The sequence below is a fragment of the Rhinatrema bivittatum genome, chromosome 4, assembly GCF_901001135.1.
Source record: "Rhinatrema bivittatum chromosome 4, aRhiBiv1.1, whole genome shotgun sequence".
NCBI lineage: Eukaryota > Metazoa > Chordata > Amphibia > Gymnophiona > Rhinatrematidae > Rhinatrema > Rhinatrema bivittatum.
In genome coordinates, this window is record NC_042618.1 from 413,551,124 (window position 1) to 413,579,079 (window position 27,956).

General features: G+C 46.7%; 1 protein-coding gene across 6 annotated transcripts in view; it reads left to right on the forward strand.

Moving 5' to 3' along the window:
* The first annotated feature begins 452 nt into the window (after positions 1-452).
* Positions 453-27,956, forward strand: part of DALRD3 (DALR anticodon binding domain containing 3) — a 142,513-nt gene continuing 115,009 nt past the window's right edge. For 4 of the 6 annotated variants that reach the window (XR_003856637.1, XR_003856638.1, XM_029601259.1 and 1 more), the window contains exons 1-6: positions 453-789; positions 3,159-3,457; positions 4,535-4,821; positions 18,728-18,786; positions 19,250-19,366; positions 20,150-20,220. Coding sequence is in view for 4 of the 6 variants with exons in the window: in XM_029601259.1 (XP_029457119.1) it covers positions 586-789; positions 3,159-3,457; positions 4,535-4,821; positions 18,728-18,786; positions 19,250-19,366; positions 20,150-20,220 (1,037 nt within the window). In the remaining 2 variants the exon portion in view is untranslated. Of the gene's footprint in view, positions 1,088-3,158; positions 3,458-4,534; positions 4,822-18,727; positions 18,787-19,249; positions 19,367-20,149; positions 20,221-27,956 lie in introns of all 6 variants that reach the window. The other 2 variants (XM_029601261.1, XM_029601260.1) reach the window with 2 other exon arrangements.

Below are 27,956 nucleotides of genomic sequence, written 5' to 3' on the forward strand. Positions count from 1 at the left end.
TATCATACTAAAACGTTATTGAATAAAGTTGTGGCCAATTATACCCACTACCTGCTGTTCGCCAATTAATGGCGGTTAGCAGCGTGCTGCCTGTGCAAACAAGTTAATTCAATAAAAGGTTATAATTTACAACTGGTTTGTTGAAGGTCTAGGAGGCTCATGGTGTTACTTTGACCACTCAAGGAAGACTGTCAGGTACAGCCTTAAAAGCTGTGACCAGCAGCCTAATTGGCTCGTTGCAGTGGCACAGGACCATTGGAACAGAACCTTTCTATAAGTCTTGAATAATTGTTATGTAAGCTTATTATAAAACGTGTCCTGTTAGATATAATTATACTTCACCCACACAGATTCCGTCTCCAAGAAACCACTACACCACACCCCCTACTCCCAAATTAGCCCACTTCAAAAATGGCTATCCCAGCTTCATTTCCCTCTAGCGTCATATCCGCTTCCGCCTGTACAGGAAGTTAGCAACACGTTTCCTGCCTTCAGTGTTCCGAAACTACTGGGCCCCAGTGCACGGCGGAATAAAGCTGCGGGGGTTTGAACAGCCCTTTTAACTCCCGTTTGCCTGCTGTCTCTATGGAGATGGGGAGCGGTGCGGAGGGCTCGGTCGGCTGTTTCCGGCTGTCAGAGGCCCTGCGGGCTCTGAACGCTTTGCTTCTCGCCGCCCCGAGGGCCCACCCGGCTTCTGTCTGGTTTAAGGAGAGCAGAGGCAGGAAACTGCGGAACCGGGATTTCGTGGCCCCGCATGAGGCCTTGCAGAACCTATTTCCCCAGGGTCAGGTGCGGGAGGGCAGCGAGTGACCTAGGCTCTGGGGGAGGGACAACACATTGCATTGTGGTATTTGTAGTTCTGCACCTTCTATAACTAATCAGTACTACCTATATCAGAATGCACAAAAAAAAGCCGACACTTGAACAAAGAAAGTCTCCCTTCAGAAACTGGTGACTTGGCAACGTGTATCTAGCTTGGGGTGGGGTAAAGGAGCTGTCGGAGACAGACGTGCTGGTATACTCATACACTCATCCTCAATTAAATGGGCTTTTCTTGCAGAATATGAATGTCACAACTGAATAACAGGTGTCAATATTTCCAGAACTATTTGTACCTGTTTTTTGTTTAGAAGGGGGATTATAAGAGAACACAGTGCCCTGGACTTTGCTTTAGGAATAAGGCGACAAGCTGATGCAATAAGACACGCATTAAAACGGGCACTTGCATTGAGCTCCTGTTCTCCTAACATGTGCACAGCCATGACTCCTGGGTGCCCGATGCAATATTTAAATGATCTGCGTTAAAAAGCATGCGCTAAGGAAGAATGGTGCTTCCCTAGCACTCATATGCATCGGGCACTCACAGTTGCAACAGATGCTCAATACGAGCATCCATTTTATCCTGCTTCAGGGCGATTTCTCCCAATGTACACACACAATAGCAATGGGTGAAATCGGCCTGGAGCCTGTCAATTGTATGTGTATATTGTGTATTCAGAATTTTTTTTTTCATCAAGCTATTACATACTTATACTTTTCTTCTTAAACACCACAAGCAGTAGATTTAAGTATCACAATCATACTATTAGGAGGTACCACAGAGGACAGTATTTTTTACAGTTCTCCTTAGCCCTTAACTTGCAGATTGACAGCTGTGGGGCTGGATTTAAATTTGCCATGTTAAAAAGTGTGCATTGGGAGCTATTGTCTAGGCATTTCGGCATGCTTTTTGGATGCACTAATCTCATTGCATTGGGTACTAGTCTAGCGCATTCAAAACAGGCATCCAATCGCACATAAACCTATGCGCTAGGCTGGGAGCACTTTATTGCATCAGCCTGAGAGTATTCATATTTGGAAGCATATGCGATATCACATACTGCTATTACAATTCAGCTACTTGCTCTGATGTCAACAAGAATGAGGGGAGTGGGGACACCATTAAAGATGCTGTGCTGATGGTGAGGGAATGGGATTTTTTTTTAAACAATGGAGGAAGGCACCAGTTTGAAGGTAGCAAAAGACTTAAACAGCAAAATGTATCTAGTAGAGACCCTGCAGAAAGCACAGCTCTCCATGAAAGATATGATTCCTGGGAACATATTCTTAAGAATACTTTCAGATGGGACTTTAAAACAAAACTCAGTCTATTCTGCAAGCATTAAGGATATCACTTTTTGAAGGCATAAGGATTTTAATCCTGGTATCAAGCAAATTACCACACATTTTGTACAATTTAGTGTGCTATAATTGCTCCAGCAGGGAGAACATAATTACATTCTGCAAACTAAGGGGGTCATTTATCAAAATGCGATAAGGTGTTTTCGCATGCGTTAAGGGCTTATTGCATGCGAAAAGCCCTGTTAACGCATGCAATTGCACGGTGCAAATTCGAGAGCGAGAGCGCCTGGCCACAATATGATGGCCCATAGGTAGGTATTTGTATCCCTATGGTAGGCCCACCTAGTAACTCAAGGTGGGGTTTAGGTAAGAGTGTAGGGAGTTAGGGGCCACTTTGACATTCTACGTGACACCTACGAACAGAACAGTGGTCTCTTGTGAAGATTTGCTGGCCTTCGGAGTGAGGAAACTCACTCCAAGATGAGATTTGGGCAATGTTCGTAGGTGTCACGTAGAATGTCAAAGTGGCCCCTAACTCCCTACACTCTTACCTAAACCCCACCTCGAGTTACTAAGTGGGCCTACCATAGGGATTCCACCCCTTGTTTTAATACAACTGTACAAACTGAATTCACACTAACCCCACTCATGCACCAAGTTTCTGTCTTAGTTGGCCCCTGGTTTCTGAATTTTGATGGAGTCGCCAGTATATTTTAACACCCAAGAGTTTATATATGAGTCTCCAGCAAAATAATTAGCTCTGAAGAAAAATTATTGAAAATCTTTTATATACTGTGTTCATAAACATTTGGATAGTTTGTGATTGGTTGAATTAGGATCTAAGAATGCCAAACAGTGGTGCTAGTAATTAATTGCATCAATTAGCCTCTTCTAACAAAAACATGAAAACATTTTGAAATGATAAATACACCTATGAAACTCATTACTGTTGCCTGGTGCTAGAGCAGCACTGGGTTATGTGGCCCAGCACACCTTAGTGTTGTAACATTTAACCTATGTATCTCTTATTTCATTAGGTTCCTGAAAACATGATAAATGGCATGACTCACCTACAAATAGCTGGTGTTCCCCCTATTCGAAGCTGCAAACAGACAGAGGCAGGACTTGTAGTTCAGTTAGAAAGACCTGCAGTGTTTCAGCAGGTCCTGAGTCACATTCCTTACTATTTGAAACCTTCATCTGCATCCAGTGGACAGAATGTCATTTTGAACTGCGTTCCTCTGCATGGCTGCAAGAGTCTAGAATCCCTGCGGCTGAGCCACCTGAGAGCTATCTTGGTAGCAGATCACCTGGCGGCAGTGCTTAGAGCAAAAGGGTCAGTGATTGAACAAAATGTGACATGCAATACTAATGATATAAAGCTGCTCTTGAAGTCAGTGTTTGTGCTTTGCAGAGACACATTTATTTTTATGACCAGAAATGTGTTAGTTCAAAGACTTGTGGCTTTCATACAGAGTCTTATGTCAGATACTTTTAGGGAAAGATATGAAAAAAATGCTGAGTGTATACCTTTATGAAAAAGTCTGGCTAGAAAATGAAAGTATGTATTTTGAACTGGGGAAACCTCATAAAGTGCCAATACTGGGCTATATAAAGAAGCCTCTTATGGCTACTTAATCCAACTCCAATGTGCAGGTTCTTATGGCTACTTAATCCAACTCCAACAACCTGCACATTGGAGTTGGATTAAGTAGCCATAAGAGGCTTCTTTATATAGCCCAGTATTGGCACTTTATGAGGTTTCCCCGGTTCAAAATACATACTTTCATTTTCTAGCCAGACTTTTTCATAATTTAGTATTTATCATAGTGTCTGGCACCATCTGGATTTATTATTTTGAGTGTATACCTTTCCCATCTTCTTTTTTTGCTTATGCTCTCTTCTTGATCTGTTCTTTTTTTAATCAAACATAAGAGGAAGCATAAGTTGTTTATTTTTTCTATCCATTTCTGGGTGTTGATGGGCCCAATCACAAGTTCTTTTTGTAAATTGCTTGATGGGAACTTGAGGCATTTGTCATCATTACAGTGCTCAGTAAATAACTCTGGACATTTTAAACAAAGGAGGGCAGGAAGCAAGAATTTTAGGGCCCAACTTAAAAATCACTGCAGATTCCACACTGTTTTCTCCCACAGCATTTGTGAACTTTTTTTGGCAGAATACTACAGAAGTTTGCTATTGCCTAGTACCCAGTCTTTCCTGGTGGTCCCTAATCCAGGTACTACCTCTGCCTAATCCTGCTTAGCTTCTGAGATCTGATGAGTTTGCTCTCTCCTAGGCCAGTATTGTTGGATGAAAGTAGAAGTACTGGAGAATATAAAGTATTAGCATTTCTTAATATAGCTACCGTTCTGTAAATTCATGATGGAAAAAATATGTCTGTCTGTTTTAGCGTGGAAGTTCGCCTGGTGCCTGCACTGCACAATGAAGAGATCAAGTACTTTCTGCACCAAATGAAGATTGATTGGCCCACTCTACTGGTAACATCATCTGTTCCAGATGCAATTTTGTTACTTAAGCAAAGCCTAATGGACTGCATTTATGCAGAGAAAAATGAAGCAGAGATGGGTCTGCAGCAGAAACAGGAGACAAATGCATTTTGCAGAGTGCATTTCAAAGAGTTTATGGAGAAGCAGCAGGATTTGGAAGGATATGATCCAAATCTGGATGTGTTTCTTGGTAAATATTGTCAAAATCCTGGAAAAGATCAGCTGGTGTTGGTGTGAGCATGTACATAGCACTATATTACTAGGACAGACTAGACCTGTCCTAGTATTTTAACTTTTATTATTTTAGAATCCACAGTATTGTATTCTTAGTAGGAAAAAAAGAATTGCAAATATTTGAATGCATTTGGACAGTAATTTAAAATAAAACAGGCCTGGACTAACATTTACCAAGTGTCTACACTGTTTAAAGCTGGATTCCCTGTACGTACCCAGATCAGTCCAGACTCCTGGGTTTATTCATCCCTGCCAGCAGATGGAGACAAAGAAAAGCCTCGCTGACACTGCTTGAAAAGCCCTGGTGCCACCTGCAGTAGCTCAGTATTTCTCTGTCTCCAGCAGATGGCTGGTGCATAAACCTGCAGTCATTCTTTACCCTTGCTTTTTTTTAAGGGATTCCGTCAGTGACAGAGGGGGATGATCCTAAAATTCTCCGGTTGTCTGGAGGGAGGAGTTGGACCCTCTGCTTCCGCAAGTTCTTGAGGAGCTTGGTTTGAAAGCTCCTCAGGAGGTTCCGGAATTAGATGGGGCGGATCCTGTCCTGGACAGTCTTCGGGCCCCACCTTCCGCGTTCCCTTATCATAGGTCGGTGCGGCAGTTAGTTGAACATGAGTGGGATTCCCTGGACTCCGGCTTGAGGATGGGTAGAGTTATGGCCAAACTCTACCCCTTGCCAGAACAAACGTTAGAACTTTTTGCGCTTCCGCAAGTGGATGCAGCAGTTTCCGCAGTCACTTAGAAGACTACAATCCCGGTGGCGGGGGCCGCAGCACTCAAAGATGTCCAGGATCGAAAATTAGAACTCCATCTCAAGAGAATTTTTGAAGGGGCGGCTTTGGGGCTCCGGGCTGCCATTTGCTCCGGCTTTATGCAAAGGGCATGTTTACGCTGGGTGCAGAATTTTCAGAATGGCCACCACTACCTGGGTCCGGCACGTCAGATGCTGATCGCGTGGAGGTATCGGTCGCATATGTGGCGGATGTGCTGTATGATTTGGTGTGCTCGCTGTCTCTTGTGATGAGTTCTGCAACGTTTGCTATGGCTCCGTCACTGGTCTGCGGATGTATCCTCTAAGGCCAAGTTAGGTTCTTTGCCTTTTAAGGGGTGTCTCTTGTTTGGAGAACAGCTGGAACAGCTGATCAAACAATTGAGTGAAACAAAGGTACATAAGGTACCGGAGGATAAGCCTAGAAATCTCCAGGAGTTTCAGGCCTGGTCCCATTTTCGAGACGGCAGGTGGTCACATCCTTCTAGAGGTCCTGTCGGGTCACAGTCACAGAAGCCTTTTCAACCACGTGGCTCAAATTGGGGTCAGTCCTTTCGTGGCGGATGAAGACCGTTCAGGGCTTCCTCGGCCGGGGGAGCAGCTGCAATCAAGTCCTCCCAATGAAGCAAGACAGGTCCACTCCGCCATTCCATATATAGGGGGCCAGTGGCAGACGTCTATGGGGGAGTGGATCAAGATTACACAGGATCAGTGGGTTCTTTCGGTGATAAGAGACGGTTACGCATTAGAGTTTGCATATCCCGTTCGCGACCTCTTCTTAGTCTCCCCCTGCGGGTTCTCGGCAAAGCGTCGGGCGGTTCGGGAGATGTTGCGCAGGTTGCGAGAGTTAGGGGCGGTGATCCCGGTATCCCCATGCAAACGGGGCAGGGGTCGTTACTCCATCTATTTCGTGGTAGTGTAAAAGGAGGGAACGTTTCGCCCCATCCTGGACCTCAAGTCGGTTAACGCGTCCTTAAAGATACCGAGCTTCCGAATGGAAACTTTACAATCACTAATTGCTGCGATGCGCTCGCGAGAGATTTTGGCCTCCCTACATCTGACGGAGGTGTATTTGCATATTCCCATTTGTCTGGACCATCAGCATTTTCTGAGATTCGCAGTAATGGGTCAGCATTTCCAATTTCAAGCTATTCTCTTTGGCCATGGCTCCTCGCACGTTCACCAAAGTAATGGTGGTGGTGGCGGCAGCTCTTCGGCGCGAGGGAGTGAGTGTTGGTGCACCCTTATCTCGACGATTGGTTGTTTCAGGAGAAATTGTTGCAGGGTTGCCTTTCGGCGGTCCAGAAAGTTATTTGTCTGCTAGAGTCTCTCAGCTGGGTGGTCAATCGGGCGAAGAGTCATCTAGAGCCGTCACAGACACTAGACTACCTTGGGGCTTGTTTAGACACGAGGCAAGGCAGAGTGTTCCTCACACAGGAGAGCATGTTCAAGCTCCAGGCACAAGTTTGCCACTTGCTGTCGTTGAAGGTGCCTCGAGCCTGGGATTTTTTGCAGGTTCTAGGATCGATGGCCGCAACACTGGAATTGGTGCCATGGGCCTTCGCGCATATGCGCCCACTTCAGAGGGCCTTGTTGGACAAATGGAATCCTCTGTCGCAGGCTTTTCAGTTACCGGTTTTGCTGGATGCGTCGGCACAGACCAGCTTCTCATGGTGGCTACAGTCGTCCAATCTACAGCATAGAGTCAGTCTCAAAGTCCCGGAGTGGGTGGTTCTCACTACCGATGCCAGTCTCTCTGGTTGGGGAGCGGTCTATGAGCGACAGTCAGCCCAAGGCACTTGGTCGGCGGTGGAAGCCTCGTGGCCAATCAGTCGGTTGGAGACCAGGGCGGTGTGGCTGGCACTTCAAACATTTCTCCCCCTCTTTCAGAGTATTTCGCTCAGGGTTCTGTCGGACAACGCCACAACGGTTGCTTACATCAATCGTCAGGGCGGGACCAAGAGCCAGGGGGTGGCACTGGAAGCTCAGGAGTTGTTTTAATGGGCGGAACGGTACTTGGTTCAGCTAGCAGCTTCTTATATCGCAGGTGTCGACAATGTTCAGGCCGATTTCCTCAGTCGTCAGAGCTTAGATCCAGGCAAGTGGAAGTTGGCGGAGTCCGCAGTGTGGCTCATCCGGAGAAGGTGGGGCTGTCCCTACGTCAATTTGATGGCAACTCGGCTAAATGCAAAAGCTCCTCGGTTTTTCAGTCGCAGGAGAGAGTACGGGGCCGAGGGAGTCGACGCTTTAGTAGTGTCTTGGCCTCGGGAAGTCTTGCTGTATGTTTTCCGCCGTGGCCTCTGGTGGGTAAAGTATTGCACCGAATAGAGAGGCACCCCGGGAAGGTGATCCTAGTGACTCCAGAATGGCCACGTCGACCATGGTTCGCAGATCTAGTCAATCTAGCAGTGGACGGTCCGTTGTGCCTGAGTCATCTTCCGGAACTTCTCCATCAAGGTCCCGTATTTTCCGACCAGGCAGATTGCTTTTGTCTAGCGGCTTGGCTATTGAAAAGCGTCATTTAAGGCGGAGAGGATATCCATAGCCAGTGATCACTACGCCTTTACAGGCTAGGCGGCAGTCTACTTCCCTCTCGTATGTTCGAGTCTGGAAAATGTTTGAAGCTTGGTGTACCGACCGAGGGATACATGCAGTTCAGGCCTCGATTTCTCAAGTCTTGTCTTTTCTACAAGAGGGTTTAGCTAAAGGTCTTGCCTTTAATTCTCTTAGAGTGCAGGTAGTGGCCCTTGCCTGCTTACAAGGAAAGCTTGAGGGTTATTCCTTGTCTTCTCATCTGGATGTACAGAGGTTTCTTTGGGGAGTTAAGAATTTGCGTCCTCTGGTGCGGAAAGTATGTCCTCCTTGGAACTTTAAAATCTTGTTCTGCGAGTATTGTGTGATGCTCCATTTGAACCAATTCGGAGAGTGACCCTTAAGGATCTGATTCTCAAGGTGGTGTTCCTGGTGACCATCTGTTCCACCAGGAGAATTTCGGAATTGCAAGCCTTGTCATGTAGGGATCCGTTTCTTCAAATATCTGATTCCGGGATTACGTTGCGTACGGTTCCCTCCTTTGTCCCAAAGGTGGTCTCTGCCTTTCATGTTAATCAGACTATCGAGCTCCCAGCATTTGCAGACTTGGATGATTCTGCGTAGCATGCTTGGGAGCTTAAGCTGTTGGATGTCCGCAGAATCTTGCTTCGCTATCTCAAGGTTACTAATGATTTCAGGAGGTCTGATGTTCTTTTTGTTTTATGGAGCGGACCAAAGAAGGGTACCCATGCCTTCAAAGCAACTATTGCCAGATGGCTTAAGGAGGCTATCGGGTTGGCGTACATTCTCAAGGGCTGCCGAGTTCCTTAGGGTTTGCGGGCCCACTCAACGTGGGCCCAGGCCGCTTCATGGGCGGAGGCTCAGTTGGTGTCTCCGCAGGAAATTTGCAGAGCGGCGACTTGGAAGTTGCTGCATACTTTTGCAAGGCATTACCAATTGGATTTAGGATTCTCTGATTCCAGATCGTTGAGTGAAAGTGTCTTGCGAGCGGGACTCTCCAGGTCCCGCCCTCTCTAGGAAGCTTTGGTACATCCCAGGAGTCTGGACTGATCTGAGTACGTACAGGCAAAAGAAAATTGGTTCTTACCTGCTAATTTTCGTTCCTGTAGTACCAACGGATCAGTCCAGAACCCACCTGGATTGGAGGGGAGAGTCTTCCACTCATCTATAATCCTTTCAGCAAACTTCTGTTCTTTGTTGTTAACTTACACATTTTTTCAAGTTTTTTGACGTTTGTTAGTCAGTTTATTGCACATAGTGTTTTCAGCTTGGGTACAGATCAATACTGAGCTACTGCAGGTGGCACCAGGGCTTTTCAAGCATTGTCAGCGAGGCTTTTCTCTGTCTCCATCTGCTGGTAGGGATGAATAAATCCGGGAGTCTGGACTGATCCGTTGGTACTACAGGAATGAAAATTAGCAGGTAAGAACCAATTTTCTTACAAATGTGTTGGAGGGCCACCCAAAGGCTTCTCCACATGAAAAAACTGTTGTGATAGTGGCTCTCCTCAACCCAAGGGGGAGTACACAGAAACCAGCTTTAACTAAAAGTGGACAAAAAGTCCAACAGAAAGAGCAGACTTAAAAATAGCAACCAAGACTTTACCAAGTAGAGAAGAGAAAAAAAGGAAGTGGGTAGTGCATAACCAGGTTGGAGGTATATCCGAGGTGTGGAGGATAGAAATGTCTCACTTCTCCCAGACAGGCCTGCCCACTTCCAGACTGGAGTTCTGCTCTTTTGGCAGGGCCCATCACAGGTGGCCACCATCACATAAAAACAATGTAGCCCTCTTCATCTCAAGGGGATGATATACAGTTGAATCTTAACTGAAGCTAGACTTAAACTAGACTAAATGAAACTGTCTGATAATTGTGACAAAGGGAAATTCTACCCAGGTTTGGTCTCAAAGGGGATTATAGAAATTAAGATTTAGGCATAATATGGTCAATCTACTTAACATTGAGTGTCATTGTATGACATAAGGACTAAGTGTGGGAAAAACTTTAATATTTCTAATGAGCCAGCTGGGGAAAGGCCTGGTTGAATATCCATGCCTTGGCTTTTTTTAAAGAACTTTTTGGTTCCTTGCTGATGGGTAAAGGAACCTCATTCCAGATTTTGGGAGCACATCAATTCAATTTGGCAGAAGTCGTGGATAGAGAGGAAAGAAGGGCCTTTTGTGAGGTTCGGAGCTCTCTAGCTGGTGTGAAGAAGGCAAGAAGACGGGTGATATACTCCAGGGCCTGTTTGTTCACATTTTTGAAAATGAAGCAAAGGGATTTGAATTTAATCCTGGTTTCAATCGATGGCCAATGTAGTCTGTAGAAGATTGGTGTTATGTGGTCTGGCACCTACTAGGATTCTGGCAGCTGCGTTTTGCACAAATTATAGTCATTTCAAACAGGTCTGGGAGATACCGTTCAGAAGAGAGTTACAGTAATCTAATTAGTGCATGGATAACTGAATCAAGGTTATGCTGATTGAAGTAGTAGCATAATTGCTGGAGCTGGTGGAGGCTTAAAGGAGGCTCTCATTGTTTTTAGAGATGTGGGCTTCCATAGTGAGGTTAGGATCAAGTTGGTCCCTTAGGCTTGGTATAGAATCTTTGAGCTGGAGGAGAGTGCCTGCTAAGGATGGAATAGACTACAGGGGGTGACAACTAGCTTAATCAGAGGAGTTCAGATTTGGAGGGGTTAAATTTGGGTTTATGGTTGTTGAGCTCAGACAGTTGTTGAAATTGGTGATGGGAGAGGATTGTTCAGATCTGAGTTTAATTCAAAGTTGGATATCATCCTCATACAAGTGACATTCAGTGTTGAAGAACAACATCAGATTGCAGATAAGTTGAATGTAGACATTGAAGGAAATCAGAGAAAGAACTCAATATTCCACAAATGAGATTTTTAGGAGTGGACTGTTCATTGGCCCAGATGACAGATTGAGTTCTGTCAGATAGAAAAGATTGGAACCACCTAAGGGCAGTACCTTCAATTCCAATATTCTGTAGGCACTGAATCAAGAGTCTGTGATCAACTGTCGAAGACTGCAGAAAGATCTAGTGACACTAGGATGGAGTCACCACCTTGATTTGTGTTTAGATGGATTCCATTGGTTAAGTCTAGTAGGACAAATTCAGTAAAGTGATTTTTCCTAAAACCAGGTTGTTGGGGGTCCAAGATGGTTCTCTCTTTGAGGATAACACCTGAGGAATTACCAAATTACTGGCTTATATGTATTCAGGCAGACTATATCAAAATCCCAACCCCAGGGGTGGGTGGGTAGAGGGGCAGGGTAGGAGGTAGTTAAACAGTTAACCCTTGGTCAAAGTTGTTCTCAGGACCTGTATCTGCTGTTAAGTTTGAAAAGACCCTCCCCCAGATTGGCTTACTAAGTTAAACCTTTTACTTAGCTGGACACAAGAAGCTTTAGTATTTCATGTATTCTGGCTGAGCACTGCCCTCAAAGGATCTAATTGCCCCTTGCTGTCTCTGTGAGTCAGCCGCCCAAGCTGGTTAGAGCAAGACTGTTTCTGGAATGCTTTCAGTTTTGCTTTAAATTAACTCCACAGCAATTTTATGCCCCAGTATTAATGTCTAGACAAACAGTGATTTTTAATGACAGCTATATGCAATTAAAGAAAAAGATTATAGTGAGAGAGTGATTATAGTGACAGGAGTATCTCAAGAGGTTTTTCTTTTTTTTTTGTTTGTTTTTTTTTGTCTTGAAACTTAATTAGCCCACAGCAAATTAATATACAATATCAATATCTAGAAACAGAGAGAGGTTATAGAGAAAGTACAGACAGCAATATATTATATCACAAAAGTACTCTGAAATAAGTAGAAATTAATAAGAGTTATTCCTTAGCTGTTTAGCTGGATGCTTGATCATAGTCTGTCTCCTGGCACAGCCCTCAAAGGATCTTTTTTCCGTGTATGGAACAGAAAAAAACTCTTTGTCAAAGATGGCGTACATCTGTCTGTGGAGGGATAAAGGATCCTAAGAGATAAATTCAAATCCTATGTCATAAGGCATTTAAACTAGATGATGGGGGTGACAGTAGGACATTAGAATTTCACCCCCCAAATACAAATGCAATAAAAAAGGGCAAAGTGGATAACAAAAGTCAGCTAAATAAGTCACAAACAGGCTGATACAGTAAGGACACGGTAGAAAGAGTGCGGTAGTGCCGGGCGCACCCTCGTTTGCCGCGCGCACAGTTCGGATCACATACCGCTCGATACAGTATTTAAATGGCATGCAAATGCAAGCCGCCTCCAAAGCACGTCCAAGAAGCGTCCATGAAACGCAATCCATTTTACTGTATAGAGCGCTATACAGCGCCTATACAGTATCCTGGGTGCGCTGATACCTGTCATTTCAAATGTAATTTCAAATGATATTTGAAATGACAGGTACCAGAAAGTGGATGGTTTTCCTACGCTCGGGCATCGGGGATTGCCAGTCCTCTCTCCCCCCCCTCCCGAAGCAAGGCGCAGGGCGAAAATCGACTCGACATGTTATTAAGAAAATAGAAATTGTAACTAAAGTAAACTTACTGCATGCTTCCAGCAGCCCCAGTCCTCTCTCCCCTCCTCCCGAGGTGCCCACCGCGGCTCTCCTGCCTCCCGGGGGCAGCCGGCAGCGAAAGCGGCTTCCAGCAGACCCGCCGGCGAAGGTGCATGAGCGCACGTCCAATTTGGGCGCTCAAGGCACCTTCGCTGGCTTGAGCACCCAAATGGGACATACAGGCGGTGCGAGCTCATCATGCCAAAAAAATTGCACCGGCAGGCAACTGGAAGATTGCCAGAGCGGCAGGGCCGGGGGTGGGGGGGTGGGGTGTGTGCGGGAGGGGGTGGGGCGGCGGCTCCCCTACTTTTCCTGCATGCGGGGCAGCTCCGGCTCGCCTGCCTGCCTGCCTCCCTCCGTTCCGCCAGTCACTGCTTCCCCAGCGCCATCTTGCAGCTTGTGACGTCACCCCTGACCCTTGAGCGCCCAAACGCCGGCGAAGGTGCATGAACACACGTCCAATTTGGGCGCTCAAGCAGCGAAGGTGCATGAGCGAACGCCGTGACCTCGGAGGTCACGGTGCAATTTTTTTGGCATGATGAGCTCGCACTGCCTGTACGTCCCATTTGGGCGCTCAAGCCAGCGAAGGTGACTTGAACGCCCAAATTGGAAGTACAGGCGTGCCGTTCATGCATCTTCACCGGCGGGGGCTGCTGGAAGCCGCCTCGCGGAGAGCGCCCGATCCGCCCCGGGCTGCTGAAGCGGGAGAAGGAATGCTGAAAGAGAAAATGAAGGGACAACATGAGCCAAAGCGGAAGAAGGAATGCTGGAGGAGAGAGTGAAGGGACACTTGTGAGTCAATGTCCCTGTCCCTGTCATCGCGGGCCCGTACGGGAGACCGGCACCCATGGACGCAGCCAGGGCAGGTGAGCGGGGGCTGGGGGAAAGTTTGCCCGTGAAATTTCACGGGCAAACTTTACCGTCTACCCTCTAACGCAGGGGTAAGGGTAGGCGGTAATTTAGCAAGTTAAAGACGCGGCTAAACTGCAGGTTAAAAAGGCAATAGTCGGGGCGCACATTACTGTATGGGAGGGAATAGCTAATCGGAGCGTTTACATATCATATACATGCCGCGGGCGGAAAGGGTTACCCGTTGATTTAAAGAAGCGGTAAAAATGGGTTAAAAGAGATAGTGAATTGCGGGTTGAACTTACGCGGCCAAATTGCAGGTACAAAGTGGGTTAGAAACGGGGTAATCGCGGCCGCGCTTTACTGTATCGGCCTGAAAGTAAGTCCAAGAAAAGCATTAACCTGTACCAGAATAGCTGGAAAGCTATGAGCACAAATGCTCGTAGTTTGGGCAATAAAATCCCAGACCTGCAAACCCTAATAGTGGAAGCGGACTTGGACATTGTTGCTGTCATGGAGACGTGGTTCACGGATTCACATGATTGGGATACTACCATACCGGGATATAACTTATTAAGGAAGGACAGAGAGGACAGAAAAGGGGGAGGAGTGGCTCTTTATGTCAAAAACAATATCCAAGCATCCGAGCTGCAAGGAAGATGGGGCAAAGAAGAAACTTTATGGGCCATCCTAAAAAAAGATGATGGGGCATCCCTTTTTATAGGCATGGTTTACAGGCTTCCAAATCAAATGGAAGTACTAGACAGAGATCTGGTTGAAGACATCCAAAAGATGGGTAGGAAGGACAGAGAGGACAGAAAAGGGGGAGGAGTGGCTCTTTATGTCAAAAACAATATCCAAGCATCCGAGCTGCAAGGAAGATGGGGCAAAGAAGAAACTTTATGGGCCATCCTAAAAAAAGATGATGGGTCATCCCTTTTTATAGGCGTGGTTTACAGGCCTCCAAATCAAATGGAAATACTAGACAGAGATCTGGTTGAAGACATCCAAACGATGGGTAAGAAGGGAGAAGTGGTGATTGTTGGAGATTTTAATCTGCCGGATGTAGACTAGAGAATCCCTTCTGTGGAATCTAACAGTAATAGAGAGATAGTGGATGCCCTGCAAGGGGCTCTGTTCAAACAAATGGTAATGGAGCCTACGAGGGAGGGAGCTATGCTCGATTTAGTGCTCACTAATGGAGATAATGTCTGTAATGTCCGGGTGGGTGCCCACTTCAGCACCAGTGATCATCAAACGGTATGGTTTCATATTACTAATACGATACGGAGAAGTCGCACAAAGACCCGGGTTTTGAGTTTCAAAAATACTGACTTTGTTGAAATGGGGAAGTACCTGGAGGAAGAACTAGAAGGCTGGGAGAAAACGAGAGATGTGGAACAACAGTGGGCCAAACTAAAAGCAATTACTGAAGTGACTAATATATGTTAGAAAAGTTAAGAAAAGCAAGAAAAGAATGAAACCTATCTGGTTCACAAAGAAGGTGGCTGATAAAATAAAAGATAAAAGAACAGCGTTTAAGAAATATAAAAGATCCCAAAGGGAGGATCACAAGGTAGACTATTTGGTAAAACTGAGGGAGACGAAGAAAGAAATCAAGAAAGCAAAAAGTCAAGTGGAAGAAAGGATTGCCAAAGAGGTAAAGCGAAGTGAAAAAACATTTTTCAGATACATCAGTGAAAAGAGAAAAGTCCAAAGTGGTATAGTGAAATTGAAAGGTGAAAAGGAACAATGGGTGGAAACAGATAAAGAAATGGCAGAAATATTAAATGAATACTTCAGTTCGGTGTTCACTAAAGAAGACCCCGGAGAAGGACCGTCGCTAGTAAACAAGAAACTGGAGGGGAATGGAATGGATGAAACTCCATTCACAGAAGAGAATGTATGGGAAGAGCTAAGAAAACTGAAAGTGGACAAAGCCATGGGGCTTGATGAGGTTCATCCCAGGATACTGATGGAGCTCAGAGATATGCTAGTGGCTCCGCTGCGTGACCTGTTCAATAGATCCCTAGAAACGGGAGCGGTGCCAAGTGATTGGAGAAGAGTGGCAGTGGTCCCTCTACACAAAAATGGGAGCAGAGAGGAGGCTGGAAACTACAGGCCAGTTAGCCTCACCTCTGTGGTGGGAAAAGTATTGGAATCGCTGCTGAAGGAAAGAATAGTGAACTATCTACAAGCAGCAGAATTGCTGGACCAGAGGCAGCATGGTTTCACCAAGGGAAGGTCCTGTCAGACGAATTTGATCGACTTTTTTGATTGGGTGACTTACTCGGAAGAGAGAGCAGTTGTGAGCGGAGTGCCGCAAGGCTCGGTGTTGGGACCGGTCCAGTTCAATATCTTTGTGAGCGACATTGCGGAAGGGATAGAAGGTAAGGTTTGTCTTTTTACGGATGATACTAAGATCTTGTCGAAGATATGGCAGCTGAGATTCTCTGCCAAGAAGTGCAGAGTCATGCATATGGGCTGTGGAAATCCGAAGGAAATGTATTCGATGGGGGGTGAAGGGCTGATGTGCATGGAGCAGGAGAGAGACCTTGGGGTGATAGTGTCTAACGATCTGAAGTCGGCAAAACAATGTGACAAGGCGATAGCTAAAGCCAGAAGAATGCTGAGCTTCATAGAGAGAGGAATATCGAGTAACAAAAGGGAAGTGATTATCCCCTTGTACAGGTCCTTGGTGAGGCCTCACCTGGAGTACTCGGTCCAGAGAAGGGCGACCAAAAAGATGGATGGTCTTCAGCGAATGACTTATGAGGAGAGATTGAAGAACCTAAACATGTATACCCTGGAGTAAAGGAGGAGCAGGGGTGATATGATACAGACTTTCAGATACTTGAAAGGTTTTAATGATCCAAAGTCAATGACAAACCTTTTCCATCAGAAAAAAATCAGCAGAATCAGGGGTCACGATTTAAAACTCCAGGGAGGAAGACTCAGAACCAATGACAGGAAGTATTTCTTCATGGAGAGGGTGGTAGACACCTGGAACGCCCTTCCGGAGGAAGTGGTGAACACCAAAACTGTGAAGGATTTCAAAGGGGCGTGGGATAAACATTGTGGATCCATAAAATCTAGAGGATGTGAATGAGGAGAAGAGGCATGGGGGTGGCTTGCGGGAATGATGTCTACTACCTGGTGATTAATACCCTTATTCAATAAACACACACACACGGTTAATGCGACTCCAACATTTGCTCTATGCTTCAATGGCAAGAGAAAATGTGGAAAAAAGGATTTGCATTCACAAATAAGCGGGGAAGTAGCTTGCTTGTTGTGGTGGTTACTACCCCAAACCAAATAAGCCTGATAGTTCACTTGGAGTACATATCCAGCACAGCTCACTGCTTCAACAACAGGGGGAATGAAGAAAAGAGGATTTATATTCAGACAACAACCAGCAAGGACTGAATTGCACAGGGTGGGTAAACAAAAAGAGTGGGAGTAGCTTTCTTATTGCGACAGTTACTTCCCCAAATCAGTTAAGCCTGATATTTCACTTGGAATACATATCCAGTGCAGCTCACTGCTTCAACAGCAGGGGGAATGAAGAAAAGAGGATTTATATTCAGACAACAACCAACAAGGACTGAATTGCACAGGCTAGGTAAACAAATAAGAGTGGGAGTAGCTTGCTTATTGCGGCAGTTACTACCCCTAACCAATTAAGTTAGATACTTTACTTTGATGCGGCTCCAGCACTGCTCTCTGCATCAATGGCAGGGGGGAAGGAAATTGGAACCAAAAAGTTACCAATAAGGGCCAAGAGTAACAGATTAGTATGAGAAAAATAAGTGTGAAAGCTTACTGGGCAGACTGGATGGGCCATTTAGTCTTCTTCTGCCATCATTTCTATGTTTCTATGAGGAAGTTAAGTAGTTGGAAGTAGATTTATCTTTTTCAGTAGTTGGATAAAAATGAGAGGCTGGAGACTAGGCAATAGTTATCGATTATTTTGGGATCAGAATTTGGTTTCTTCAGGATTGTTTTGATTACTGCTTCCTTAAACATGCCAGGAAGCAAATCTTGGAATAGGATGCCATTGATTATATTGGAGAACCATGGGGCTGGTTCTTCCTTAAGGTCGCAAATTAATCTTGGAGAATTGGGTCTAGTGGGTTTGAGGGACGGATTAATTTTCTGGAGGACATTTTCCATCTCTTTAGGGGACAAGAGAGAAGGGGAGAGGAAGAGGGAAGCCATTACCCTGGCAAATAAGGTTTAATGGGATTGCTCTCCCTTACCTAGGATGTGATTCCAAGGCTCATGGAGGGAAGGAACATCTCACCTCCCCCATGCAGACCCATCAGGGCTGCCCAGTACTTAAATAGAGTCCTGGTATGATATCAGGGAGGAGGTCCAAGGAGTGTGAGAGAGGGTGGAAACGAAAGCCTATTGAATGAACCTGTTAAATTTTCACCTTCTGATCTGAGGTTGACTTGAGTTGGCCAGTTGGTGTTCTCCTGTGAATGTATATGAAACTTCTTTTCTTGAATATGGAGTTCATTTTATTTTTATGTATGTTAAATTAATTTTATTTCCTGTGGGGAACATCTGAGCAAAGTCAAATTTGGCATGGAGCTTTAACACTATCGCTTTCTGTTTGTTTGATCTGAATACTGATCCTAATGTCTGGAGTTCGCACATCACCACCACTTGTGTTAAATCTGTCCTGAATATAAACAAAGCCTTCTCCTTTGTGTACTGGTCACTTGGAAACTTTTGCAAGTTTTGAATTTAAAAATATTTTTAAAACACAAACAGTGATTTAATAAGGATCCTGTAAAGCTAAACAGCATTCCTGAAAGTTAACACCCCTTTTCAAATATATAAAAATGACTTTTTCACTAATTAGAGGATATATCTGTATCAGATTCATATAGAGTCAGTTAAGATTTCATATGATGCCGAGAGCTGGCTGTTCTGGGCAAACAGGATCTTTGGGGACCTGTTGGCCCATTGCCTCCCTTTCAAGCACTGTTTACTGGTATGCAAAATACAAGCAAAGTTTGGAGCCTGGGAAAGATATGAAATGTATTTACTTAAAGAAAAGGAACTTAGAATAACATCACTTCTATTCTTTTTTTTTTTTTTTTTTGTAAAGTGCTTGAGGGGAACTTGAGGCATCTGGCAGAGTTACAGGAAGCCGTGGCACAGTGTTTAGTAAGTACCCTGGACATTTTAAGCAAAGGAAAGCAGGAAGCAAAACATTTAGGACCTAACATTTAAATCACTGTAGATTTCACCCTCTTTTTCCCAAAGCACATTTTGTGAACAAGGAGAATCCAATGAGCGTAGTTCAAGGAACTTTTGCCAGTCCCATTAATGAGCAAAACAGTTTGTTGCGAATGATTTAACTATTTCTAATTAAATATAATATTTTGATTTAATAAATTGCTGCCAGTTATACACACTGGTCAGTTCTGAAAACCTTATATTGCTCCTCTGTCACAGTCTCTCCCATAAGGATCCTGTGTTCCATCACAAAGTGTGATCGCTTTTCTTTCCATGGCACACCTCCCTGCAACACAACCATTTTTCAGATTTGGAAGGAGCCAATGAGAAGTGACCCCTAATCTGCCAGGTAGACCCCTTTGACTAAGCATAAGCTATATTCTGTTTCCAGAGTGCCGCAGAGAGCTGCAGAGTGATTCATGTGGTCAGCTGCGAGGAGGAATTTCAGCAACAGAAGGTGGACCTGCTGTGGAGGATAGTGGATACAGGAGCACACACAGCATCACAGGTTCTGACAAAGCAGTTGCTGGACTCCTGGAGGCCTGTCTTTTATCCAAAAAAGTTGTCCTGATGTTACAGTTAATGGACAACAAAACTGGATCAATAGGTGTTCTAAGTCACCCTACAAAAAAGTATAGACAGTTTAGAACTGATGACACGTCCTCTTAATTAACTAATGTAATTACCCTTTTTCACTTCTTTTCTTTTTAAAGATCCTTTATGCAACTGCAAATTAGTGGGAGATTAAATCATTTGGATTTATATAGTGCCTTTTACACAAACAGCATCCTAAAGAACTTTACAGTTTAACACTTTCAAAACATACATGCAGCCACATCTGGGTTTGATAGCCTGGCAGCATATTTTGTCCAGTTGAACTATAGAACATTAGCAGTTAAGAAATAATTTTCTTTTATTGCCCAATTACTGCCTGATTCACTAAGGCTTCTTCCATTCTATGTCTATGGGAAAATACCTTGGCGAAACAAGGCCCTTAGTTATATAAATTAAGGCACAGAGAGAAAACGTGTTTTCTATTATCACAAAGAAAGTTAGAGAAAATGAAGATTTGAATATGCTTCCCAGGAGTTCAGTACTTTCACCACTAGACTTCTCCTCCTTTTCCTCTTTGGAACTTTCAGGTCATGTCATGTACGAGCAGATCAATAAAGCTGATAATAACTTGTTTACAGCTGATCTCTGCTACTGTGCGACAACCATTTTCACATCAAAGCTGTTCCCATCTTTAATCTTCACTCACTTACTGTCTCTCGACTTCTATTTATTTCAGAAACACCTTGTTTGTGGGCCAGTGAAGGTTCTGTCCTCCTTGTCTCCTGTTGGGGCTGCTCATTATTTTGAGTAAGTAAACATATTGTGAAAACCTACTGCTATCACTGTACAAAATAAGCTTTGATGCATGATCCGTGAAGAATTTCAGGAGAAGTATGCTTTTGTGAGAAGGACTGGAGTAAACAAGTTGTATAAAAAGAAGGTAAACCTTTCATCTTACTCCTGTTCAGACAGTGGCAGTCAGACATGGTGCATCTGGGCTGGGTTACACTGCATGGCCAGGTGTTGGAAAACTGATGGGCGAATATGAAACAGGTTGTTTTACTTTACCCTCCATTGCCTCGGGTACAAACTCAGATTGTAAGCCCTCGGGGATAGGAAAATACCTACAGTAACTGAATGTAATCAGCTTTGAAGTGCTGAAAAAGCAGAATATAAATAAACAATAAAATAAAATTCCCTGTACGTACCCGGATCAGTCTAGACAGCTGGGTTTTGCCTCCCTTCCAGCAGATGGAGACAGAAAGTTTTTGACTGACACTGCCCTTAAGTTGAGGTTCACCTGCAGTCCGTCAGTATTTCTCTGTCTCCAGCAGATGGTGGAGGTGCAGAATCCTGCAATCTGAAAGAAAGCTAATTAAAAAAAAAATGTATAGACTCTACAGCCTCCCAGGGGGTAATCAGGTCCTGGTGGGACCATCCCCTCTGGTACTGAGGCATTTGAGCAGGGGGTCTGAGACCTTGGAGCTCAATTATTGCAACTGCCAGGGTTGACACCGGGGAGCCCAGTTCACTCACCCTGCAGGGGAGAGTCAGGAGCCTGTTGCCAAAGGTCGCTGTTTAAAAAGAAAAAAAAAAAAAAAGATTTCTTGTCAGTGGGAGTGAATTGAGTGTTCCAGAGGTAGGCTGTGGCTTTTCTGAGGTAGGCTGTGTGCCCCGGCGCTGTCGTTTCGCTTCGGGACAGTTTTTTCTTTTCTCCGGCGCCTTAGTCCCGTGATCTGGTGTGGCCTGCACTGCCTGTGGCGCCACGTGCGCGTGCCTTTCACGTACCGGCCTATGCACAGAGTGTCTCCCCAGGGGGGAAGGTACCTCCAGTTCCGTGGCACAGGGGAGGATGTCTGCAAGCCTGGGAGGCTTTCTTCGGCACAAAACCCCCCGGATGACCTGTTCCCGCTGAGCGCAGGAACGGAGGCCGTTTTGGCTGCGTTCGCCCGACCTGCGGAGGAGGAAGGGGAATTCCCTCCTTCGTTGTTGCTGTGTCCTGACCTGACGGAGGCTTACCTGCACATAGGGATTCGTCCCGACCACCAAAGATTCCTCCAATTTATGATCCTAGGGGAGCATTTTCAGTTTTGTGCCCTGCCTTTCGGTCTAGCCACGCGCAGGACTTTTACCAAGGTAATGGTGGTGGTGGCAGCGGCCCTTCGGAAAGAAGGGGTCCTGGTGCACCCTTACTTGGACGACTGGCTGATTCAAGTGAAGTCAGAATCTCTCTGTTGCGAAACGGTGGATCGGGTCCTGTTCCTATTGTGGTCTCTGGGCTGGATAGTCAATTTGGCCAAGAGTCATCTTGTTCCCTCCCAGAACCTGGAGTTTTTGGGAGCCCTGTTCGACACGGGCAAAGGCAAGGTGTTCCTAACCGAGGAAAGGATCCACAAGTTGCAAGCTCAAGTTCACTTGCTGCTGGCCATTCACATGCTCAGGGCCTGGGATTACCTGCAAGTTCTGGATTCCATGGCTTCCACCTTGGAGTTGGTCCCATGGGCCTTTGCACATTTGAGACCTCTACAATCAGCCTTACTATCCCGCTGGGATCTGCTCTCCGAGCAGTTTCAGCTTCCGCTTCCACTCAAGGAATCTGCTCGGTCCAGTCTCCTCTGGTGGCTCGTCCCAGACGAGCTTCTACACGGGGTGGACCTGGAGGTCCCCCTCTTGCACAGTAGTAACCACGGACGCTAGCCTCTCCGGTTGGGATGCTGTTTGTCAGGGCAGTTCCGCCCAAGGCCTTTGGACACCGATGGAGTCCTTGTGGTCCATCAACTGGTTGGAGATCAGAGCCATGCGACTGGCTCTCCAGGCTCTTCTCCTGCTGGTGGAGGGAAGGCCAGTGAGGATCCTGTCAGACAACGCCACAGCAGTGGCTTATATCAATCGCCAGGGGGGCACCAAGAGCTGAGCGGTAACCCTGGGAGTTGTTCAGCTGGGCAGAACTGCATCTGGAGTGGATAGCAGCCTCTCATATTGCGGGCTCGGACAACGTTCAGGCGGACTTCCTGAGTCGTCACCAGTTGGATCCCGGAGAGTGGGAGCTTTCGCACCGCGCCTTTTGTCTCATATGCAGCAGGTGGAACCAGCCCTGCATGGACTTGGTGGCGACCTTTCGCAACTCCAAGGCCCTGCGATTTTTCAGTCAGCGTTGGGAGTTGGGAGCAGAAGGAGTGGACGCTCTGGTCCTCCCTTGGCAGTCAGATCTTCTGCTGTACGTGTTTCCACCATGGCGGCTGATCGGCAAAGTGTTGCGCCGAGTAGAGACACACCGAGGAGATGTAATTCTTGTGGCTCCGGAATGGCCGAGGTGTCCGTGGTTTGCGGACCTGGTCAACCTAGCGGTGGACGGTCCCTTACGGTTTCCAATCTTGCCGGACCTCCTCCACCAAGGGCCCGTTTATTTGGAAGGAGCGGATCGCTTCTGTCTCACGGCCTGGGTTTTGAGAGGGAGCGCCTAAGGAATAAAGGTTATTTGGAGGCAGTGATTACTACTCTCTTGCAGACCCAGAAAACCTCTACTTCCCTGGCGTATGTCAGAGTTTGGGTTGGTGTGATGAACACGGGGTGAACATGACCCATGCCTCCGTGGGTGATGTCTTGGCCTTTTTGCAGGATGGCCTTGTGAAAGGTTTATTCTTCAATTCCCTGAGAGTTCAGGTAATGGCTTTAGGTTGTCTTTGAGGGAGTGTGTGTGGCGTTCGCTTGGCATCTCAGCCAGACTTGGTCCGCTTCCTCCGGAGGGTAAAGCATTTACATCCTTCCGTTTGGAATCCTTGTCCCTCCTGGAGCCTTAATCTGGTTTTGAGGGCCTTGTGTGCGTTGCTAAAGGATCTCACTTTGAAGGTGTTTTTTCTGGTGGCTGTTTCCTCAGCCCATCGGGTGTCGGAGCTTCAGGCTCTGTCTTGTTGCAAACATTTCTTGCGGATTTCGGATTCAGGAGTGTCCTTGAGAACGGTTCCCTCTTTTCTACCTAAGGTGGTTACATCCTTCCATTTGAATCAGTCTGTGGAGCTCCCTTCCTTCCCGGTTTTGGTTCCTCCAACCCCTCAGTCCAGGGATTTGCAGAAGTTGGATATGAGGCGGGCGCTGTTACATTACTTAGAGGTTACCAACAGTTTCCGCCTGTTTGATCATCTGTTCGTGCTGTGGAGCGGCCCCAGACGGGGGCAAAAAGCGTCTAGTGCCTCTATTGCTCGGTGGTTGAAGGAGGCCAATAGCTCTGCGTACATTGCAAAGGGTCAGCCGGAGCCTGTCGGGCTTCATGCACACTCTACCCGCTCGCATGTGGCCTCTTGGGCCAAGTGTCAGCAGGTTTCCCCTCAGGAAATCTGTAGGGCGACTACTTGGAAGTCCTTGCATACGTTTGCCAAGCACTACCGTCTTGACGTCCAGGCCCCAGAAGCTGGGGGTTTTGGTAACAGGGTGCTTCGAGCGGGACTCTCGGGGGCCCACCCTCTGTAAGGAAGCTTTGCTACATACCAGCTGTCTGGACTGATCCGGGTATGTACAGGGAAAGGAAAATTGGTTCTTACCTGCTAATTTTCATTCCTGTAGTATACCAGATCGGTCCAGACTCCCATCCAGGTTGGGTTAGGGGAGTTGGAGAGTCCGCTCGTTCAGTGTTTGGCTTCAGGTTCTGGTCCCGTGCAGGTGTGTTGTGCGGGTAACAGTTTTTATTCAATTTCCAAAGTTTCTTCTTCCCTCTGCTCATTTGGGGGAGGGGGGGGTGAATTTGTACATAGTTAGTGTGAGTTGTATTCCTTTCAACTGGCTTAGGTACAGTTCAATACTGACGGACTGCAGGTGGCACCTCAACTTAAGGGCAGTGTCAGTCAAAAACTTATCTGTCTCCATCTGCTGGTGGGGAGGCAAAACCCAGTTGTCTGGACTGATCTGGTGTACTACAGGAATGAAAATTAGCAAGTAAGAACCAATTTTCCTTTAGTCAGATTCTTGTGATTCTGGCACAAAGTCTGACCTCACCCACTAAATCTATTTTCTGTTCGTACCCCAGATCTGTCCAGACAAGTGGGTTTTGCATCCCTACCAGCAGATGGAGGCAGAGAACAAAGCTTTGAGGCACTGCTACATATCTGAGAGTGCCATCCTCAGTTCCTCAGTATTTCTCTGTCTCCAGCAGATGGTAGAGGTGCAAACCCGCAGTCTGCAGTTTTGAAAGAAAAAGAAACTTAGAAAAGGAAGAAAGACGATTCCTAGCAGGCTCCCCAAAGTGTTAGGTTCCTTTGTGAGCCATCCCTTGGGGTAGAGCAGGGCAAGCGGGTTGGGGGGGGGGGGGGGCGGGTTTGGTGATCCCTGAGCTAGCTCAGCCCTTGTTGGTCAGGGGGAGAGGGTGAAAGCCAGGGGTCCTGGTTCCCTCACCCCATCTGGGTCCTCACTTCCAGTGCAGCTTCCTCCGGGCATCCAGAAGCAGGGAAGTAGCCTTCTTTGGTTTCTTTGCTTGCTTGTTGACTGTTTTCTTGGTTTAGTCTGGCTATGCCTTTAAAAAAAAAAAAAGGAGAGAGAAGATGACTTGGGGATAAAGCTTGGTAGAGCACTGATCGGCTGGTCTGCCGGGAGGCAGGGTCAGATGAGTGAGGACAGAACTCTTCCGATCGCCGGGCTGGATGCTTGGGACAGTATCGGGAGCGCACCACCAGTGGTGTTTTCAGGGGCTATTTTTAGGCTCAATCACAAATCATACCGATGCCCGCTTAGCACAGGAAAAGTTGCCGTGGCTGTGGCTCAAAATGGGTTTGCCTCAGTGCGACCGCATTTTGTGCGGAGTGTCCCTTGGGAGGGGCTGGGACCTCAGGGGGTGGCCAGAGCATGAGGTCGGCTGGGCTGGTGCTGGAGGCCCCGATGGGATTGGAGGAGCCGGTGGCCATTTTGGCTGCACATGGCAGGAGCCAGGAGGCTGTTCCAGGGCCTCGGGACTCCCCTTCCCCGCTGTTTCCCATCGATATAAGCCCTGCTGGTGGCAGGGAAGGGGAATGGGTCCAGGGGGACAATGAGCAGGATCGGTCCTCTTCGGATTCAGAGCAGTTTTCCACAAATTTTGTCTGCTTCTTCATAAGGCCTATTTAGCCAAGAAAGAGGCAGGATCCAGGAGGTAGCTTCCCAGAAAGTCCCTCATGGCTAAGAAGCCTGGGGGGGGGGCGGGCAGGCTCGGGAGGGATCCTGCATCTCCTTGGTCCGGGACAGTCCACAATTGAGGATGGGAACATGACAGATGAGTCGGATGTAGTCAATTAGTGGCAGGGTGGTCTGCTGGATCCAGACAAGGACCTGGTCAGCGATTTGGTGGATCCTGTGCAGGATGTGGATGATGTCCCGATTGCTGAGGGTGATGACCCTCGGGTGGTCAGGTTGTTCCACAGGGAGGAACTGGGTCTGCTGATTCCCCAGATATTGGATGATTTGGGGGATTAAGGTCACGCAGGAAGATTCGGACAATGAGGGGGTAAATCCGGTCCTAGAGGGGCTGCGAGGTCCCCTAAGGCCTTTCCTTTGCCCAAGAAGGTGAAGAAGTTGGTGGACTGGGAGTGGGAGTCTCCCGAATTGGGCCTGAAGGTAGCCAGAGCGATGGCTAAGTTATATGCTTTGCCAGAGCAAACCTTGGAATCCTGGAAGATTCCCAAGGTGGATGTGGCGGTGTCCACAGTAACCAAGAAGACAACCATCCCGGTTGCAGGCTTGGCCGCTTTAAAGGATCTCCAGGATCAGAAGCTGGAAGTCCTGTTGAAGAGGCTATTTGAGGTTTCGGCCTTAAGCCTTCGGGCGGCGGACTGTGGGAGTTTGATGCAGGGAACCTGCTTGTGCTGGGTGCAGAAGGCGCATGAGAAGGTGTCAGGGACCACGGCAGAGGCTACTCAAGCTGCCCGTTTGAAAGCAGGTGTGGCCTATGTGGTGGATGCCCCTCTATGACATGATTCGGACTTCCGCCAGGAATATGGTCTCTGCAGTGGCAACGTGGAAGCTGCTGTGGTTGCGAAACTGGTCAGTGGATGTATGGTCTAAAGCCCAGCTATCTAACCTCCCCTTCAAGGGCAAGTTGCTGTTTGGAAAGGATCTGGAACAACTCATGAAGCAGTTGGGGGAGTCAAAGGGTAATAAGTTGCTTGAGGATAAGAAATCCACCAAGAAGTCCTTTCCCCGTGTGCTCATTTCTGGGACGCGAGAAGATTTCGTTCAAGCAGATCCTCTTTACCTATGGTGCAAAGCAGAGCTTGGGCAGACAGCAGTCCTTTCAAGCGCATCATAGACCTCTTTCGGACGGTGGTTCCCAGGGGGGAGGCAGAAACAAAATTGGCCAATGAAGGCAGGCTGGTCCACTCCTCTCTAGAGGTAGTTGGAGGAAGGCTTTCCCTTTTGTACGAGGAGTGGACCAGGATCATGTCAGACCAGCGGGTGCTGGAGGTGATAAGAGATGACTATGCTTTAGAATTTTCTTAGCCACTCAGGGATGCCTTTGTAATCTCCCACTGCGGCTCCTGTTTCAAGCGGGAAGCGGGGAGGGATACTAGATTGGAACCCTGCCTCTTAACCTTCAGAAAAAGACTAAAGACGTGGCTCTTTCACCAAGCCTTCCCAGATCCACCAGATAATCACTAGTTTGAGCCTCACTTCTTACAAGGACTTTGACACACTTCCTCCTGAACAATGGACACTGGCATTTCCTGGTTAAAGCATATGCTCTAACCCGTTAAATTATTCGTATCATGTTATATTTATTCTACCTGCCTCTATCTTCCTTCCAGCTTGTCTTTAAGCCTCCAAGTTTTCCATACCTTGTTGATTGTAACTTTGACTTATTCCTTTTCCTTTGTTATCTATTATTTACCAGAATTGTTACCTCAGTTTTACCCTTTGTTAAAATGTAAACCGATCCGATATGGTTATCTACTATGAAGGTCGGTATAAAAAACTGCTAAATAAATAAATAAATAAATCTCCTACGAGCCATTGTTCCGGTACCTTTTCAGAAGAGGGGACAAGGAAGGTACTCAGTGTATTTCATGGTTCCCAAGAAAGGGGATGTTTCAGCCCATTCTCGATCTTCAGTAGGTCAGTGCTGCCCTTCAGGTGCCATGTTTTCAGATGGAAAAGTTGCGGACAGTGATAGCAGCAGCATGCAAAGGGGAGTTTCTGGTGTTGTTGGATTTGATGGAGGCCTATCTTCATATTCCCATAAGGGCTGATTACCAGAGGTTCCTGAGATTTATGATTCCCAGAGAGCATTTTCAGTTTCGGGCCCTTCCCTTTGGATTGGCAACAGCGTCGCGCACGTTCACAAAGGTGATGGTGGTAGTGGCGGCTGCACTCAAGAGGGAAGGGATCCTGGTGCATCCATACCTGGACAATTAGCTTATGAGGGTGAAGTTGGAATTGGAATGTCGTCGTTCAGTTCACTGCGTCATATAGCTCCTGGACTCATTGGGCTGGGTGGTGAATGTGGCGAAGAGTCATTCAGAGCCATCCCAGTCTTTAGAATATCTGGGAACTTGGTTCGATACCCGGATAGGGACGGTGTTTCTGAC